The 20,141-nt window shown below is 50.6% G+C and overlaps 1 protein-coding gene across 1 annotated transcript in view; it reads right to left on the bottom strand.

Moving 5' to 3' along the window:
• Window positions 1–531: 531 nt before the first annotated feature.
• Ca5a (carbonic anhydrase 5A) overlaps window positions 532–20,141 on the bottom strand; it is a 30,690-nt gene continuing 11,080 nt past the window's right edge. The window contains exons 3-7 of the mRNA XM_021170140.3: window positions 13,046–13,164; window positions 8,456–8,551; window positions 8,245–8,307; window positions 2,378–2,533; window positions 532–1,320 (exon numbers count right to left, since the gene is read on the bottom strand). Of these exons, the coding sequence (XP_021025799.1) occupies window positions 1,177–1,320; window positions 2,378–2,533; window positions 8,245–8,307; window positions 8,456–8,551; window positions 13,046–13,164 (578 nt within the window). The 3' untranslated portion in view covers window positions 532–1,176. The remainder of the gene's footprint in view (window positions 1,321–2,377; window positions 2,534–8,244; window positions 8,308–8,455; window positions 8,552–13,045; window positions 13,165–20,141) is intronic.

Raw genomic sequence — 20,141 nt, 5'->3', positions numbered from 1 at the left:
CCCAGCCTCGGGGACTCTGTAGGGACATGGCTATGGGGAGCTGATCCTGGACTGTGTAGGGACACCAGGTAAAAACCAAGAGGGGTCTTTCTGAGGCCTTCGGGCCAGACCACAGGAAAAGTGACTGTGGAAGTATGGAATGAGGGGAGAGAAAAGTCAGTTTGTGGCCATAGAGCCAGCAGTATGGAGGGCAAGCCTTGACTACGCTGACTAGGCTGAGGCCAGCCTGGGGCTGTACAGCGGCGAGTCTCTCCAGGGCCTCCAGAAGGAAGCAGCCTTGCTCACACCTTGACTACAGCCTGCCTGGGCTTTCCTAAGAATGGGCTTTAAGCTCTCGAAACCACCCAGCTCTCCATGGTGTGTTACAGGGGTCCCCAATTTGACGCTGAAGAAAAGATGTTGGTCCCACCCTCTGTGTTACTGAGGACACTGGGTGGCCCTAGCAGTGCGCCACAGACAACTTCCACGTGCGGAGCGGGGAAAAAACAGGAGCTGAGAGCCAGACAAAACAGTTGGTTTGGGGAGGCTTGGTTTTGTTTTGTTTTGTTTTGTTTTTTTATTCAGTTTCTGTTTTTGGATTTTTGTTTTTGTTGTGTTGGGATAGGGTCTCATTACATAGCCCTGGCTGTCCTGGAACTCACTGTGTAAACCAGGCTGACCTTGAACTCACAGAGATCCATCCATTCTGCCTCCCCAGTACTGGGATTAAAGGCATGAGCCACCACATCCCACAGTTTGCTCAGTCTGTCACATGTCAGTCAGTCCTCAGACACTTCCCATATTTTGCCTGAGACAGGACCTCTCACCAGGTCTGGAATTTTATGACACAGCCCCCGGCCGGCTGGCCTGCAGGCTTCCACCCGTCTCTGCTTCACTGAGGCTTAGGTGCTCATGGCACTGTCGTTAGCTTTTTGTACTGGGGATCCAAACTTGGGTCCTTGGGGCACAAGGCCAGCACTTTGTGGGCTGAGCTGTTCCTCCAGCTCTGCTCGGGTTTCTTTAAAGAATATCTCTTATTTGCAACAACAACAACAAAGCAGGCCTCTCGTCTTCTTTCTTAATCCGTGCAGTGATCTCGTCTTCTTTCTTAATCCAGGCACCGTGCCACTGGCACCCTGGAAACTCGGGCCCCCTTTCCGGTCTGCTCTGCCTATCCTTACAGACTTCATCCTGAGATTAAGACCTCATCTTGGTCTGATCAAGCCGGAACGACGAGCGAAGTTTGCGGTCCCTGAGGGGCTGGAGCGGGCGGTAGTTGTTCACCATCGCCTCCTCTTCCTCACCTCGCCCGGAGAACAAGAGTGTGCGGAATGTGGACAGCTGGAACGGAGAACAGCCGCGGTGAGCTGACACAGGCACGGAGGGATCCACGTGCCGGGTGACCCCTCCCACACTGACCAACAGAACTCAGTATAATGAACCCGTGACTCCGCGAAGCCCAAGGGATCACTAAAGGCACCGTGGCCGCCACTCCATTGGGATTGGAGAGCCCATAGACATGAGGGGAACCCAGTGGTTCCAATGAAAGGTCCCAAGAGGGAACTGAGGCCCAGCCAACAGCCAGCACCTACTTGCCAGCCTCTGAGTGAGCCACTTAGGTAGGGCAGGAGTCCCCTGGGTATATGCCATGATATACATCTTTCTGTTAATGTATACATTTACACCCCACCCCCAATGAACTGTGATGAGATGGACAGGAACTCATCGGGGCCAATTAATCACTTTCTTTTTTTCCTGAGAAAGAAACCGACCTTTCCCTGAGGGGAACAGAAAGGTCCCATCCAGACTTGTCCTTATACAGATGGGCTTTCTCAGGCACAGCCTGGCTGAGCTATTGAACTGGGGACAATGTTCACTCCTGGACCTCAGGGAATATGACGTATGCTGGCTTCACACATGATGTATGCTGCTTCATACGTGACGTATGGTACCCCAAAATGTTATCATGGGGCCTTGCACTCGGTGACTCTCATGCAAACAGAAAACCCTTCTAGCAGTTCGGGAATACCTCAAATACTCCAGCGGGGCCGGGGAGGCATGGCTCAGTCAGTATCCTGCCTGAGTTTGAGCCTAGCATGCATGGTGGTGCGCTCTTGCAATCCCAGCACTGGGGAGGCAGAGCCAGGGGAACCTGGTGCTTAGTGGTCAGCAAGCCTGGCCTCGTGGGTGAGTTTCAGGCCAATGAGACACCCTGTCACAAAGCACAAGACGAGTGGCACCCAGAGAGTGACAACCAGGGCTTGACTTGAGACTTCCACGGCACACAGACATGGGTGGACCAGAAAATGGAGTCCAGCAATGCCCTACCATGACACCTCAATGAAGAGGCAGGTAAAAATGACCTCTCTTGGGGCTGTGACACAGCTGGAGTGCTCACCTGACTCGGGGACACCTCAACGGGCGTCTTCTGCACAATCCAGGTGACTGACTCAGCTAGTGGCGGGGTGGTGAGGGAGCCAGGGTAGGTCCAGTAATCCCGGCAGGCAGGCAGCAGACAAGAGGGGTCAAAGGGTCCCATGGCCACCTGTGTATCCTGACAACGAGAACCACAGCCCCACCAATCAGGGGGTCCGTCATATATGGGGGCCTCTCCATCTTACCACAGCTTTGATGACCAAACGAGTGTTCTGGACACAGGTTATCATATGTCATATGTGGAAACATAAAGAAAATGTGACTCTTCTTTACATAAAAGGGACTCTTACCAAATGGTTGTATTTCCCCTGGAAGTTATGCCTTCCTATATACCTTGGCTGAGGAGATGTGTGGGTACATATATATGGGGTACCATTTTTGACACTGTAGTAGTCTTAAGACACTCCAGAAGAGGACATCAGAACCCATTACAGATGGTTGTGAGCCACCATGTGGTTGCTGGGATTTGAACTCAGGACCTCTGGAAGAGCAGTCAGTGCTGTTAATCTCTGAGCCATCTCTCCAGCCCCATTTTTTACATTTTCAAGTGTGAATTTCAGGGATTTTGAGAACATTTCACTTCATGTAGTCATCACCCACATTGACCTCCAGAACTTTCTCTGCCTCATTAAACACTGCCTCCCATTCTTCCTTGACCTCTGGAAGCCACAGTCTACTCCCTAGCTCTGACCCTGCAGACCCATGGAAGTCAACGTGTCTCCTTTGTGTAGCCTTGGCTGGCCTGGAACTCACAGCGATCTGGGGTTAAAAGCTGTGCTTCCAAGCCGGGCGTGGTGGCGCACGCCTTTAATCCCAGCACTTGGGAGGCAGAGGCAGGCGGATTTCTGAGTTCGAGGCCAGCCTGGTCTACAAAGTGAGTTCCAGGACAGCCAGGGCTATACAGAGAAACCCTGTCTCGAAAAAAACAAAAAACAAACAAACAAAAAAAAAGCTGTGCTTCCACGGCTGGCTTTGCACCTGGTCTATTTTACTGAGCATTGTGATTTGTCATTGGGGTTTATCATGCACAGTAGGAGTTAGAACAGCTAGCTAGCCTGCCTGCCTGCCTGCCTGCCTGCCTGCCTCCCTCCGTCCCTTCCTCCCTCCCTCCCTCTCTCCCTCCCTCCCTTCCTCCCTTCCTTCCTCACCCCATTTTGGTTTGGTTTTATGTTTTTTCAAGACAGGGTTTCTCTGTGTGGCTCCAGCTCTCCCTGATCTCTCTCTCTGTAGACTAGGCTAGTCTCAAACTTAGAGATCTACAGCCTCTGCCTCCCAAGAGCTGGGATTAAAGGCCTATGACACAATACCCAGCTGAGATGGGGTCTTGTGTAGCCCAGGGTATCCTCAAAATATGTTAGACAGGGATAAATTTGAATTCCTGATCCTCCTGTCTCCTCCTCTTCCTCCTCCTGAGTGCCGAAATTACTGACGTGAGCAAGGATGTTCTGTGCGTCCGTCTTGTGTTATGGCTGGCTGAGAAGCATCCACCGTGTGACTAGGCTGTGTTTCATCGGCATCCACCCATGTTGGCCACTTGGCCTGCTTCTCCCTTCTGGCTATCTTAAACGTACTTCCAGAATGGGAGGGGGTGGGCGCTGTTGGCTTCGGGCAACTTTCAGTTCTCAGGGTGAGTATACATACATGAGATTGCTGGGCCAGGTGGACTCTCTTTTTTGTTTTTGTTTTTATTCTTTTAGTTTTAAGGACCCACAGTGTGTTTTCAACAGTTGTTGCACCAATAAATCTTACAGTTTTAAAACAGCAGCCTGTCACTGGGTGCACTGGTGCACACTTTTAATCTCAGCCCTTGGGAGGTAGAGGCAGGTGGATCTCTGAGTTCAAGGCCAGCCTGGTCCACAGAGAAACCCTGTCTCAAACAAAAACAAACCCAGCTGCCTTGTCTCTCTCAAACAGCCTGACATATAAAGTGTACATGCTATGGGGCCCTCCCCCCAACCCTCATGTTCTTTCACTGGGAGCAGGTGGGAGCGACAGCCCCCTAACCCCCCCCCCCCCCACACACACACACCCTGCCTCGCATCTGCTCTTGGGTATTGCCCAAGCTCTCTGCCCTCCTCTAAGACAGCTGGAGTCAGCCTGGCCTCTGCCTCAGGCAAGTTCATAGCTCACTCAAGTTTGCAACACTTCCTGGGTTTCATAAAGACTCTCAGCTCCCTTGGGATGTCATTGTCCTTTTGCTCCTACAAGCAAGCATTCCTTTCATTTCATCACAAATGCCTGTGTGAGCCTAACTTTGCCTCAGGTGCTGAGGACACAGACAGAAAAGTGGACAGAACCATTTCCTTCTGCATGAACCCCCACAGGACCAGTAAGCAAAAAACAAGCACTTCACACTGGGGACGAGGTGGAGAAGCAGGACAGGGGGTGGGGTGGGGGGGAGACAGCGAGAGGCATGGTCCCAGAGGCCTAACAGGGTGGGAAGAGTCTGAGCCGTGCGCACATCTGTTGCAAAGGTCCTGGGGCAAAAGCAGCCTGAGGGACAACAGAGAACATCAAGGACCTGGTGTGGCCAGAAATAGTGGATAAGGCACAAAAGCAGAGTGGCTGGAGAGATGGCTTCATCAGGACAGTACCCGCATTGCAAGTCTGCGGCCCTGAGTTTAGACCTCAGGAGGTATGCGGGAAAGCTGGGTGGGGTGGTGTACGCTCCACAAACCCCAGCACTGGGGAAGCAGAGACAGGCAGATCCTGGGGCTCGCTGGCCAGCCAGCCTCATCTCCTCTGTGAACTCTAGAACACCGAGAGATTCTGCCTTAAAGACTAAGGTGGAAAAAAAAAATAAAAAAGCCGGACACACCTTTAATCCCAGCACTCGGGAGGCAGAGGCAAGCAGATTTCTGAGTTTGAGGCCAGCCTGGTCTACAGAGTGAGATCCAGGACAGTCAAGGCTACACTGAGAAACCCTGTCCCAAAAAACAAAAACAACAAAAAAACTAAGACACCCCCCCCTTAAAAAAAAAAGACTAAGGTGGGCAGCACCTAAGGACCTGCTGAGGCCTGCACACAAACCTGCACACACACGCCTGCACACACACGCCTGCACACACACGCCTGCACACACACGCCTGCACACACACGCCTGCACACACACCTGCACACACATGCCTGCACACACACCTGCACACATGCCTGCACACGCCTGCACACACCTGCACACATGCCTGCACACACACCTGCACACAAAGTCAGCATCAACATAAAGAGGAAACAGAAGAAGGCCACCTACAGAGAGTGACACCTTGCCTCAGCCTGGGACTGGGGTCCCTACAAACTTCCACCTCGGCAGCAGAAGTGCCACCTGCTCGCCGGCTGGATGATGCTCATCACATCAGGGTGTCTCCGCTCCAGGGGGCAGAGGCTGAGCTCCCTCTTCACTGCGAACCTCCTAGCAGCCTAGTGGTCCCTGGGGTCCTGAGGCGAGCAGGCTGTCCCGGGACAGCCACAGGGTTGGGGGTGGTGAGACAGGGAGATGGAGAAAATGAACCCAATCAAGACCCTTGGGCAGCAGTAATGCTGAGTACCACACAGGGTGCCAGGAGTCAGTCCCGCTGATTAAGTCCCTCGCTCGAGGATCCAAGAAGACCCCAAATTCCAGCTAGGCCATTCAGCCTGAGCCATGACATTGTATCCTGGGCTGTGGAGACACAGGGGAGGAGCCCAGAGGGGCAGCAAAGCATCCTTCAGAATGGGCTTACCTAGCAGTCGAGCAGGGTTTTGACCCCAAGGCCACCCGCCCCTCACCTCCTCCCTCCATCTCCCCATCCTCCTCAGAGTCACCACGGTCAAGCATTTTAAAGTCTGACAGGCCCCCTACGTGCCCCTCAAGGTAGGAACACACTCAGAGTCCACTGCAGACAGCCGAGCCCCGCGCAGCTGCTCGAGACACCCCAGTACGTGTCACAGCCTCCCTGGCCTCCCCCCATCCCCATCACAACAGCAGATGAGCCTTTGAGAGTCACATCTGGGGCCTGGACCCAACCAGTTTACCGAAGACCAACCCTGTGCACGTGCCACTTTAATTTGGGTAACAGGCCCTCGTGGGCTCTCTCCTAAGATCCAAATTTCACAAACAGTGAAGTCGGGGCTCTGAGACGTTAAGTCACTTGAACAAACCACACAGTTCCCTGGCAGATCAAGGGCCTTGGACCCAAGAGTTCTTGACTGAGGATCTTCACCACATACCAAACACCCCTAGAAGCCCCAAGTTTGCAGATGAGAGCCACTAGACCGGGGTCCATGAGCATCTCCCAGTCTTTAGCCTGTGGAGCCCTCCACGGCTGGACCTTTTGTGTCCTAAAGCCCTTTTATCTCCTAGGGTCTGTGGGCTGTTTTCAGGGGGCTAGTGTGACTGGGGCCAGAACTGAGTCCCAGACCCCAGGTCTCCCCTGCCGGCAGCCTGCGAGGGAAAGTAGCTCCACAACCTTCCAAGGAAGTCAAACAGACCCTGAGTAAACAAAGCTCTGCTCTTTTCTCTCCCACCCCTGTGGGAGGCAGAGGCCAGCTGGGAAAACATCCCAGTCTCCAGTTCTGTTCTGGCTGTGGCCCAGCAAGGAAGAGGGTGAGGAGCTGTGCAGCCCAGTACCTTGGCCTTGTGGTGTTCCAGGGCACGGAACAGTGAGGGTAAGGGATCTGTCTCCATCCCAAGGGGCGTCTGGACCTCAACATCAAGAGGAGGCAAGGGACAGATCAAACACTCCTGTGAGCTTTGAGGAAGGGGTGGCCACACTTTCCTGCAGGTCAGCTCTCACCATTGTTAAGACAGATGGAAGCCTCCTCTGTCCCCATGTCCCCACGTCTAAGGGCCACCTTGCTTCCTTTTTGCCTCAGAATTCTTTGTTGTGGTACTGAATAAATAAACCCATCTCTTTGGAATTTCCATGTTTCCATCAAAGTCCCCTCTGGGTTGCTCTTAAAGAAAAGCAACACTGTTACTCTGCTGTTCCCTGGAGACAGGCTAAGATACTGAGGCATACAAAGAGTGTCCAGCCACCTTCAGGGAGAACCGGGGGCCCTGCCACTGGCCTATGCGCCACCCAGGCTGCCCACTCCCCACCCCACCCCACCCCACTGCCATCTGCTTTGTCCTTGGTCTCAGGATCCTTTTCGGGTGTGCAGGTGGTGTGCAGGCTCACACGTAGCAGGTAGATATTTCTGTCTGCTTTAACAAACTTTATCACTCCTGGACATTGTGTTTGAGCAGAGCAAGAACCAAGATGGGTTCCAACTCTTCCACAGGCTCCTGGGATTTCCCCGGCTGCTGGATTTGGCCATCCCAAGGAGTTCAGCATCCTTGTCTCACGTGGGGAGCAGAGGTGGGGGGTTGGGGGGAGGTCAACTTCTGACCCTCCAGCTTCCACATCCTGAGGCTGCAGCTGTCTTCCACCACATGCAGTTTATGCCGGTGCTGGGGGTTGAACCCAAGGCCTTGTGCATGCACAGTGAGGTCTCCACCAACAGAGCTACACCTGAGTCCTCTTTCTTGTTTGTTTTTAAAAAGTCTCATTCTGTAATCCCAGGCTAGCCTGGAACTCATTATGTAGCCCAGACTAGCCTTGAACTTTTGGCTATTCTCCTGCCTCAGCCTTCTCAAGGGCTGGAATTACAGACATATGCCACCAATCTCTATGCTCAGAGGGAAAGCTTCCAAATCCAGCTCGTGACAAGAGTCTTATTTAGGACCGACTGGCCCTTACCTTCTCTTTCCAGAACCAAAGCCCCACAGCCTCTGCCAAACTCTTTGAATTTTCCTGAGTGAGTCGTTGCTCTGGCAACTGGGGTGCCCAACTGTGCTGGTTTCACGCTTCTTACCTTGTGTCTTACTTCCGGCAAGACGTCCACCAGCTTCTGCAGGGCCTGGTGATGGGCCCCGAGCTGTGTAGCACAGACAAGAGTGTTAGCCTGGGCAGTAGACAATGGAAACACACTGTGCTCGCAAGAGGGGCAGCGTGCAAAAGGCCATTGTTGATGACCAGACCCGCCATTCTCAGTGCGAGAGGCGTGGCCGCCCAGCAGACGCTACCTTCAGAAACACGCCGATCACCGCCAGCCCGGTCTCCCCCACAGAGGCTTTCTTGTAATTTTCATATTTTGTGGAATTCCAGTGAACCAGATGGAGCTGAAACAGGGTAGAAAGAGAATGTTAACACAGCGCAGTGCAGCAGAAACAGCAGCCACGCCACTCTCCGTCTGGCACACCCATGGGTCACGCCATTGTCACATGCATACTCAACGTGCTGGTGGCCAGAGTCCTTGGAGCACCTCACACACATGAGCTGCACGAGCTTCGCATCATCAAAGGAAGAGAGGAAGAAGACTCTACTTTCTCTTCCTCCCGCTGTGACACTACACCCAGACAAAGACAACCGGAAGGAGAAAGGGTTTATTTTAGCTCATGGTTCAAAGGTACCGTTTACTATGGCGGGCAACTCAAGGCAGCAGGAGCCTGAGGCCACTGGTCACATCGCGTCTACAGTCAGAAGAGGAGAGCAATGTATGCAAACTTCCTTTTACCCACTTTCTCCACGTACACAGTCCGGGCCCTCCCTCCGCCAGGGCGTGTTCCCGTCTACATACACTCCAAAATGGTTGCGGTGGTTTGAATGAGAATATCCACCATGAACTTGTGTATTTGAACATTTGGTCTCCAGTAGGGGTGGGGGAGGCGCTGTTTAAGGAAGTTTAAGTGGGTGGGCTTGATGGAGGAAGTGTGCAGTTAAGAACACTGGCCCGGGGGCTGGAGAGATGGCTGAGTGGTTAAGAGCACTGACTGCTCTTCCAGAGGTCCCGAGTTCAATTCCCAGCACCCACATGGTGGCTCCCAACCATCTGTAATGAGATCTGATGCCCTTTTATGTCACACAGGTGTACGTGCAGATAGAGCACTCAAGCATAAAATAAATAAATCTTTAATAACAACAACAATAAGGGGCTGGTGAGATGGCTCAGTGGGTAAGAGCACCCAACTGCTCTTCCGAAGGTCTGGAGTTCAAATCCCAGCAACCACATGGTGGCTCACAACCATCCGTAATGAGATCTGACTCCCTCTTCTGGGGTGTCTGAGGATAGCTGCAATGTACTTACATTAAATAAATAAATAAATAAATAAATAAATAAATAAATAAATCTTAAAAAAAAAAAAAAAACAACAACAACAATGATAAGACATTGGCCTGTGTTCGATCCCCAGCAAGTTCAAGAGCATTTCCAATTTGCCCTCAGAGTTTCATGTTTAAAACTGATCGTTCTCAGCTCCTGTTGCTGTGGCCATGTCTGCCACTTGCTGCTGTAAGGGACACATGCTTTGTAACCATTGCCCAAATAAACCCTTCCTTTTATAAACTGCCTTGGTCATGATGGGTTTTTGTTATTGTTTTGTTTGGTTTTGAGATAGGGTTTCTCTGTGTAGCCTGAGAACTTGTTCTGTAGACCAGGTTGGTCTTGAACTCAAAGATCAGTCAGCCTACTCCTTGCTCATGGTGTCCAATCACAGCAGCGGAAATGTAATGAAAACAGAAGTCTTTCCACATCAATGAGCAGAATTCAAAATGACCCAGTCAGTCTGTCAACCTAACGCCGAGCAGTAGCTGTCAAAAGTGTTTAACCTGGTCTGCAGAGTGAGTTCCAGAACAGCCAGGACTACACAGAGAAACCCTGTCTCAAAAAACCAAAAACAAGAAAAAGTGTTTTTTTTTTTTTTTTTTTTTTTTTTTTGGTTTTTCGAGACAGGGTTTCTCTGTGTAGTCGTGGCTGTCCTGGAACTCACTCTGTAGCCCAGGCTGGCCTCGAACTCAGAAATCCGCCTGCCTCTTCCTCCCAAGTGCTGGGATTAAAGGCGTGCGCCACCACGCCCGGCCCAAGAAAAAGTGTTTTGAGTTGTCAAGACAGAAGTGAGTCGTTTGGTCATCTGTACCGACATGTCACTTGGAACAAGGGTCACCAGATAAGACGCTGGACTGTCAGCACTGAGCAGTTTCTCAGAGAGGTAAGTCCCGAACATCATACCTCGTGTCTAACCCTGGACTCTGCCCTGTCTTTATTTTGTAACCCTTCTATTTCTTGCATGTAAGGTTGTAGACCTCACAAGGCACTGGGTGAATTCACAACGGGAAGAAATAGAGCAGAGTCCTTTGTAAGGCAGCAAGGAGGCCTCCGTGTCAGCCAGGGGGCACTCCTTGGAGGGGAATTGGAGGCTGTGAGTGTGGGGAGTCTGGGTATGTGTGCAGTTGTACCTTCCCACCCACGGATTTTGTATCTATTTGGAATAAAAATGTTACGTCAGTGTTTTTCTTTTTCTTTACAGATTTATTTATTTACTATATTATGTAAATACACTGTAGCTGTCTTCAGACACCCTAGAAGAGGGCATCAGATCTCATTATGGATGGTTGTGAGCCACCATGTGGTTGCTGGGATTTGAACTCAGGACCTTCGAAAGGGAGGTCAGTGCTCTTAACCACTAAGCTACCTCCAGCCCCCAGTGTTTTTCTTGAAATGAAATAAATAGCAACAAGTATTCAAGTTGGACTCATAGTATGTTAGTGTCTCTCTGTCTCTCTCTTTCTCTCTTAAGATTTATTTTATGAGCCTGGCGTGGTGGCTCATGCCTTTAATCCCAGCACTTGGGAGGCAGAGGCAGGCGGATTTCTGAGTTCGAGGCCAGCCTGGTCTACAAAGTGAGTTCCAGGATAGCCAGGGCTACACAGAGAAACCCTGTCTCGAAAAACCAAAAAAAAAAAAAAAAAAAAAAGGATTTATTTTATGTATATCTGAGTCCTCTATGTTAGAGCTGAGGATGGCTATATAGAAGGATGCGCGTGGGTTCCGTGCAAATATGACGGCTTTGTCAGAGGAGTTCCAGGGCCCCTTGGATACAGCACAGGGCACAAGTTTCCCCTAAGCACAAAAGCTGGGGTAGAGGCATTCTCAATTGTGCCTAACCATGAATCGTCAGGGACCAGGGCCAGCAAGCCCTTGGCATCATGGTCAGCTCTGCTTGTTGCCATCCAGGGCTCTGCTCTGGGTCCTCACTCCCAGGCTGTACCTGGCCATGGCCTCTGGGACCAGCTGGGTAGACTCATCCTGTCTACCTGAGACTCCCTAGAAAGCAGCTTCTGGTCTCAGGGGCGGAGCCCTCATTTGCATAGACCAGGCTCTTGGTTGACAGTCTTATCTGTAGACCCCTGGCCTTCATTTGAATCCTCTTGCCTTCCCTCCTCCCTCCTCATCTCCACACGGTCACACGGGAACATCTGGACACGAACCAGGGAGGGTGGGCAGAGCCCAAGAGCTCCCAAGTTGACCAGCTACCATAGAGGCCTTCCTCAGTAGAGTCTGCTCACAAGAACTTTGATTGCCACCTGCTGAGGATAGACACTGTGCGCCCTCTAGTGGCCACACTTATCAGTTCAGAATGAACAACAACCACTGGGCTCCATCTGTGGTTTTAGCTAGACTCTGGTTCACGTCTCCAACCAGAGGACGATGAGAGCCAAAATATTGAGTATACATCCAGGTTGGGGGTGGAAGGCAGAAGGGTGAGAAGAGGAGGGGGCAGAGATGGGAGTGACAAGGTAATTATGGTTTATCCATTTTTCTTTTTCCTTTTTTCTTTATTTTTTTTGTTCTGGTTTTTCGAGACAGGGTTTCTCTGTATAGCTCTGGCTGTCCTGGAACTCACTTTGTAGACCAGGCTGGCCTCGAACTCAGAAATCCGCCTGCCTCAACCTCCCGAGTGCTGGGATTAAAGGCATGCGCCACGACGCCCGGCTTCCATTTTTCTTTCCGTTGGAAAATGTCGGTGATGTCGTGCCCGGAGGTCTCCAGGCATCGCCTGGTACCTGTCCCGACTGCAGAGCCTCAGCTTCTTTGATTTATTTTTGGTGGTCAGCTGTGTTAGCATTCCTTCTAGGCTCCACCCCACAGTTACCTAGCAGCAGCCAGGTATGCCTGACTCACTATAAAAGAGGCTGTTTTGGGCTGGAGAGATGGCTCAGCGGTTAAGAGCACTGACTGCTCTTCCAGAGGTCCAGCAACCACACGGTGGCTCACAACCATCTATAATGGGATCCTATGCTCTCTTTTGGTGTGCATGAAGACAGCTACAATGTACTCACATACATAAACTAAATAAATAACTCTTCAAAAAAGGGGGGGCTATTTGTCCCTCCTCTCTCTCATTCTTTTACCCTCTTAATCTCTTACTCTCTTAGCCTCTCTGTCCCTTTTCTCCCCAATCCCCTCCCCCTCTCTCCTCTCTCTCTGCTGTTCTCTGTCTCTAACCCCTCAATTCCCCTCCCCATGCCCTAAATAAACTCTATTCATACTATATCCGAGGTACTATATCCGTCGTGTGGCTGGTACTTCAGGGGGAAGGGGTATTTCCACCTGGGCCCACAGAGACACCCCATTCCACTTCACCATAGAAAGCAGCAATAAGTAAGTTGGCTCAACTGCTCCTATTGTTCTATCTGGGCACTTTGTGTGTGTGTGTGTGTGTGTGTGTGTGTGTGTGTGCTCCCGCGTGTGTAAGGGGAAAGTGAGGTCTAGTCACCCGTAGTCGGACTGAGATTGAAAGCACCCAATTGTGTGTTGTCTCACAGCGTTTACGAACCTCAGCCGGGTAGGTATGGCCGTCCACCGCGTGCTCTGAGCCCCATTCATCTGTTGCTCCCCAGTGGAAATGAAACTGCTTCAGCCTGTAGTGGTTTCCCAGAGGCCCACCACTGATCCCTGCAAATAAGAGACACATGAACTTGGACTGAGTAGGCCCAGCACTGTCTCCATGTGTGTGTCTGTGTGTCTGTGTCTGTGTGTATCTGTGTGTGATGGAGGCAACCTTCTACATCCCCCCCACCTCCACCCCCGATCGCTGTGCTGCAAAACCCAGGGAGTTCCATGAAAGGTGAGCCCGGCCAGAGTGTGGCCACCTCAGTCCTAGAGCAGAGCCTGCCACAGCAAGTTCACAATAAGGTCTAGGATAGCGGGAGGCCAAGTCCGAGCACAGTCACTAGATGGCGGTAAGAACCTTGAGTCCCTACCTGGGACTACTCGGAGACACAGGATGATTTCTGAGATGTGTGCTAATCCTACAAGGAGTTCCAAAGGGTTTCTTTTCTTCTGAGAAAGCGTCTCATGTGGCTCAAGCTGGCACTGAGTTCTGTTTGTAACCAAGGATGGCTTTGAACTTTTTTTTTTTTAAAGATTTATTTATTTATTATATGTAAGTACACTGTAGCTGTCTTCAGACACTCTTCAGACACAGAAGAGGGCGCCAGATCTCATTATGGATGGTTGTTAGCCACCATGTGGTTGCTGGGTGGTTGCTGGGATTTGAACTCTGGACCTTTGGAAGAGCAGTCGGGTGCTCTTACCCACTGAGCCATCTCACCAGCCCCGGCTTTGAACTTCTGATCCCCTTGCCCTGTGATGGTCTGTGTATGCTTGGCCCAGGGAGTGGCACTATTAGAAGGTGTGTCCTTGTTGGAGTGGGTGTGTCACTGTGGGTATGGACTTTAAGACCCTCATCCTAACTGCCTGGAAGTCAGTCTTCCATGAGCAGCCTTCAGATGAAGATGTAGAACTCTCAGCTCTGCCTGCACCATGCCTGCCTTGATTATGGACTGAGCCTCTGAACCTGTAAGTCAGTCCCAATTAAATGTTGCCCTTAGAAGAGTTGTCTTGGTCATGGTGTCTGTTCACAGCAGTAAAGCCCTAACTAAGAGATGCCCCCACCTCCTGAGTTCTGGGATTACAGATGTGTGCATCACATCTGTGACAAACACTTTGGCCGAAAGCAACTTAGAGGAGGAGAGGGTTAATGTGCCTTAACGAGGTCACTGTCCTCACCCAAGGGACTCCGCAGGGATTCAGAAGCAGAAATCAATCGTGGAGGAATGCCACTTCTGGCACCTTTCTCTCAGGCTCATGCCCAGCTAGCTTAGCCTAGGGCCATCTGCCTAGGGAATGGCACCACCCATAGTGGGCTGGGTCCTCCCACATCAGTTAATCATCAAAGACAATCCCCCTCAGACAGGCACACAAGCCAATCGAATCTGAGCAACCCGTCTATTGAGACTTCCTTCTTAGGAGACTCTAGGTCATATCAGATTGGTAGTTAAAGCTGACCAGGACACCGAATGGCAAATGAGTCTTATACCATGTGGAGTGAAAGATGCCACTGAGTTCTGACTGCCTCCAGCTGATGGGGCGTGCATCCTTTTCCCTGTGAAAACAATGTGTGTCGGGGAGCACTACCCTGCACACTGGGGACAGAGCTAGTTCATGCTTGTGCCATGGTCTGGACAGGTGCTGGGCTGGTACAATCTTACCATCTCCTTATCCCAAAGCAAGATGGGTGTTCTAGACTGTCATCCAGTCTTAAAACCTCAAGCTATCACCTAACTTCAAATAAGAGGCTGGAGGGATGGCTCAGCAGTTAAGAGCACTGGCTGCTTTTCTAGGAGACGAGGAGTTCAATGCCTGGACGCACATGGTACCTCACAACCATCTAATAACTCCGCTTTCCAGGGATCTAATACCCTCTTCTGCCTCTGTAGCCACCAGGCATACGAGATGTGCATAGATCCATATGCAGGCAGCACACACACACACACACACACACACACACACACTAAAATTTATGAAAATGCACAGATGAGGGCCAAGAAATAAAGAGATGGTTCACTCAGTAAAGTGCTTACCTTATAAACATTAATATATGAGTTTGAGCCAGTGTAGTGGTGTGTGTCTCTAATTTCAGCACTTGGGGGCCAGAGGCAGGAGGATCTCTGTGAGTCTGAGGCCAGCCTGGTCTACATAATAACTTCCAGGCTAGCCGGGACTACATAATGAAACCATGTCTTGAAAACAACAAGCAGGCAAGGCTTGAGCTTAACCCCCAGCACCCAGGCTCAGTGGTGCGCTCCTGTCACCCCAGTGCTGAGGGGACTGGCTCCCGAGGAACAACACCTGATTTGAAGTTGTCCTTGGGCTTCCACGGGTGCACACATGTGCATAACATGTATACACACTCAATGCTAAATTATAGACGGGATTCTTTTTTTTTTTAAAAAAAGATGAATTTATTTATTTTATGTATGTGAGTACGCTGTCACTGTCTTCAGACACACTCGAAGAGGGCATCAGACCCCTTTACAGATGGTTGTGAGCCCCCAGGTGGTTGCTGGGAATTGAACTCAGGACCTCTGGAAGAGCAACCAGTGCTCTTACCCACTGAGCCGTCTCTCCAGCCCCATAGATGGGGATTCTTAATCCACATGTAGCAGTAGTTTTGGCTATACTGCTTTGGCTTTCAGAGGATCGCCTATGTGCACCTGCCCAGGAGCTGTCTTTGGATTCTCGAATGAAAGACACACACAACACACACACACACACACACACACAAGCTTATTTTTTTAAATGCCTGGCTTCTTCAAAGGCTGGGCACTCTTAAACCTTCCCCTGCTATCCTGCTACCCCAGGCTGAATTGGGGAAGTGGCCAGTGCCCTTCTTCCTTCTACCCCAAGTCATGGTAAATCTCCTGTTCCTCTCTATGTTGCACAATTCTAAGTGTCCCCCACCCTCATGCCCAGCCATTGGCCATTGGCATCTTTATTGATCGATCAAAAACCAACTGGGGCCGGGCGTGGTGGCGCATGCCTTTAATCCCAGCACTCGGGAGGCAGAGGCAGGCAGATTTCTGAGTTCGAGGCCAGCCTGGTCTACAAAGTGAGTTCCAGGACAGCCAGGGCTACACAGAGAAACCCTGTCTCGAAAAAAAAAAATCACAACCCCCCCCCAAAAAAACCAAAAAACAAAAAACCAACTGGGGTCAAGGACCTTTGGTGTCTGCACACCTAGATTTCCAATTGACTCAAAGCATTAAAACCAATCTCCAACATGCACAGGCACAGCCTTCTCCCCAGTGAAGACCATCTGAGCAGTGGGTACCACTCATAAACTAGGACTCGAGGTCCTGGTCTTCATATGAGAGGGTTCAGGCTGAGGCAAATCTGTGGTGGAGTTTGCATCCCAGGATTCTGTATGGTTCTCTTGGGCTACAAATACACAAGGGGCAGCTCCAATCATGATCCTTTGACCAACGAAAGTCAAAAGACCACTGTAGTCAAACTGGGGCCAGGCAGTGGCTCTGCACTCTCCCTAATAGCATCAGAAGACCCTTTGCAGAATAGCCCCTCTGAGTTGGAGTCCCTGTCTGCCTCAGTGAGACACATCAGCCCCTCAGAGGTGGACAGTCTCATGAAGAGCAGCCCTGCAGAGTGCTGGGGACCCATCTGGGACAGGAAGGGATGACTCTTCTTGCCCACCAACCAAGAGGCATCGCTTATGTCTATCTGAACAAGGAGCTTGCTAGTTCTAAGTGGATGACCCTGTTCTGGGGATCATGCAAGCTCATAAAACCAAACCAAACCAAACCAAACAACAAAAACAACTTCAAAGGCTGCAGTATACTTAATAAAAACAAGGGAAAGTCAGGCATGGTCATGCACACATTTAATTCCAACACTCTGGAGGCAGAGGCATGGAGATCTCTATGAGTTCAAAGACAGCTTAGTCTACATATGGAATGCCAGGCTAGCCAGGGCTGTATAGTGAGACCCCTTCTGGAAACACACACACACACACACACACACACACACACACACACACACAAGGGTATTGGAGGGGAGAGTACGTGTTGGCTTGCTCAGGAAGCTCAGTGGAAAGGCAGGTGGAGTCTTAATGTCTCCCAGCAAAGTAAGGTAACCCCGTGACTTGCACTGGATAGGAGAAGCTCTAGAGAAGTGAAGTTGGGAGGAGAGGCCAGGAATTGGGGATCCTGGGGACTCAGGGCTTGAGGCCTTTTTGAGCCCAGGGCACTGTGCACATAGTGCAACCTCACCATCCAAGAATTCGCACATATGGAAGAGTATTCCTGAACCCTTTCAAGCTGGAACAGAAAATTCTCGATGTGGCAGTGTTTCCAAGATTAGCCTTGACAGCAGAGGCGGCCATGACAAAGCAGCAAGTGCGTGCTTATTTAAGGAAGGGCTCATTTCATTTCCACATCCCAGTTCATCACTGAGGGACATCAGGGCAGGAACCGGACCAAGAGCTGGTGCAGAGGCCGCGGAGGGTGCTGCTGACTGGCTTGCTCCACGTGGTTCGTTCATCCTGCTTTCTTATAGAACCAGGACCACCCGCCCGGATTTGGCCACACCCACAGTGGGCGTGGTCCTCCCACATCATTAGTCAAGACCAATCGGATCCCGGACAATGGGTTGTGTCAGGCTGACACACAACCAACCACAGGCAGTGAGGAGCACCTGTGCCAGGTGACCTGTTGACCCAGCTCCTGCTGAACACTTAAGTCTTTGACTTTGGTTGCAGAGTTCAAAGCCATGCCCTGTTACTTTCCTTGGAGAAAGGAACCGGAGATAAAGGCTACAGACTCAGATAAAATAATAGATAACTGACCTTTTCGTAATGATAATACAATCACTAATTTATAAGGCAGCAGCAGGCCGAGTCTTGGGAAAGAGAGCCTTTTGCTTGCCAGCCCTGCCCCCGCCAAGACTTTCAACGGCCAGATTCATCCCCTGAGGCCTGACGGTTTACCAACCACTCTGCCTTCTTTGAGAGTAGCTACCTCTGAGATAATGGAGATTAAAATAGGACGGTTACATCAGCCAGACTCAGAATCTCTATAATAGTAGAATAACTATTAACATTCGAGGCCAAGAGCTCACTGAGATGACTGGTCTCTGTTACAGCAGACCCTCCGAATAGCCACCTATTTGTAATTCTCAGCTTTCCCCAGGACAGAGCAAATCTTTGGCAGGAACAGCGTCTGCTTTGGGGCTTAAAATCAGCCCAGGAGAGGCTTGGGAAGCCCTTGTGCGTCAGAAGCACAAACACCGGACTCTTGCAGAGGCTGCCATGTTCAGGTGTCACCCCAGAATTTAACCAGTTGCCAACCTGTGAAGTCCAAGACCAAAGAGCTTCCCTGTGCCCAGCCCTCCCTAAGAGAGGACAAGTCACGGCTGATCAACAGCTCTTGGCAGTGCTCAAAGGGCACGACAAGCCCCATAGAATGTAGACTTGAACACCAGGCCATGCTAAGATCAGCCCTGGCCTCCACGGACTGTGGCTTTGCACCTTCCTTTGAGGCTCATAGATGACATTTGTAGAGGGAAAGTGGCCTGTTTCACAGGAACAAAGAGCAAACGTGAGCTCCTCGGTGACTCAGAGGGCTCCGCAAACCACAACCACTTACTGTACCTTACTGTACCGATAGTTGCTGTCATTGGGGCTCCTGAGACTGTCAGGGTCAAGGGACAGCTGAAGAGCCAGCCTGTCTCTGTTTAGGGTTTCAAACCCATTTTAGAGTAAAGACAAACTAGGTTCGTGACTGTTTATGATTAAACCTCTGTTTTTCAAGGATTGGGCTGTGCCCCTCCTGTAGTCTTAACTACCAATGGTCCTGGGATGCCCAGTCCAGGAATGGCAATCATGTCTTTGTTTTAAAAAGTTGTTTATGGTGCTGGAGAGATGACTCAGTGGGTAAGAGCACACTGGCTGCTCTTCCAAAGGTCCTGAGTTCAATTCCCAGCAACAACATGGTGACTCACAACCACCTGTAATGAGATCTGATGCCCTCTTCTTGTGGGTCTGAAGTCAGCTACAGTGTACTTAGGTATAATAATAAAACCTTTGGGTCAAAGCGAGCAGGGACTGAGCGAGCTGGGCAGACCGGAGTGAGCAGAGGTCCTAAAAATTCAGTTCCTAACAACCACATGAAGGCTCACAACCATCTGTACAGCTACAGTTTACTCATACACACACACACACACACACACACACACACACACACACACACACATATATAAAATCTTTTAAAAAAGTTGTTTATAACCATCTTGCACCCCTACCTGTCAAAAGGTTATATAGCCCCTATGGTTGCATTGCTATGGCTACCTGATGTGATGGTCTTGTTTTGATCATCTCTTTCTGTAACCCTGTAGCCCCCTAATCCTAAGTTATAAAAGCCTTATCTTCCTCTCATCCAGTGCTGACCTCTCAAACCTTGCTTTTAGGGGAAGGCAGCCTGTGTACAGGGATTTTTAAAAACTTGCTTTGATTAATAGCATGCTTTAGTTAATTTGGCCATGATGATTCGGGTTCGAGCTCTTTCCCATCTGTATTAGTTAGGGCTTTACTGCTGTGAACAGACACCATGACCAAGGCAAGTCTTATAATCAAGAGCCAGGCCTGGTGGCACACACCTGCCATCCCAGTCTCAGGAGACTGAGGCAGAGGACATTTTGAGTTTTGAGTCTCATAGTGACTCCCAGTTGGTTTCAGTGAGTCCTAGTCAAAAGACCAAGAAAGACAAAGAAAAAAAGATGGAAGGAAGAAAGAAAGGAGCAAGCATCCCCTAGAAGAGGCTCTTCTGAGCACTTATCTCTCCTTGGCTTTATGAAACATCTTGAATTCACCAATCTACACCTTCCTGGTCAGGCTCAGGGATCCATCCCTGGAGCCTTCTCCCTAATGGAGATGCCCTAGAAGGCACCCCACTTAGCTATGACCGTGGAGGGCTATCTTGGAGCTTTGGGTCTGTTGAGAGACAGGGTAGAGACCAGAAAAATGAGGAAGGAGGCCTGGCTGCTGCCCCCTTTGCCTCAGTTCCAGGTCACCTGTCCAG

This window comes from Mus caroli, unplaced genomic scaffold (assembly GCF_978045245.1).
Source record: "Mus caroli unplaced genomic scaffold, Mus_caroli_1 scaffold_10, whole genome shotgun sequence".
NCBI classification, from domain to species: domain Eukaryota; kingdom Metazoa; phylum Chordata; class Mammalia; order Rodentia; family Muridae; genus Mus; species Mus caroli.
The sequence above is the reverse complement of the archived record's forward strand: the minus strand, read 5'-3'. Positions and strand labels throughout refer to the sequence as shown.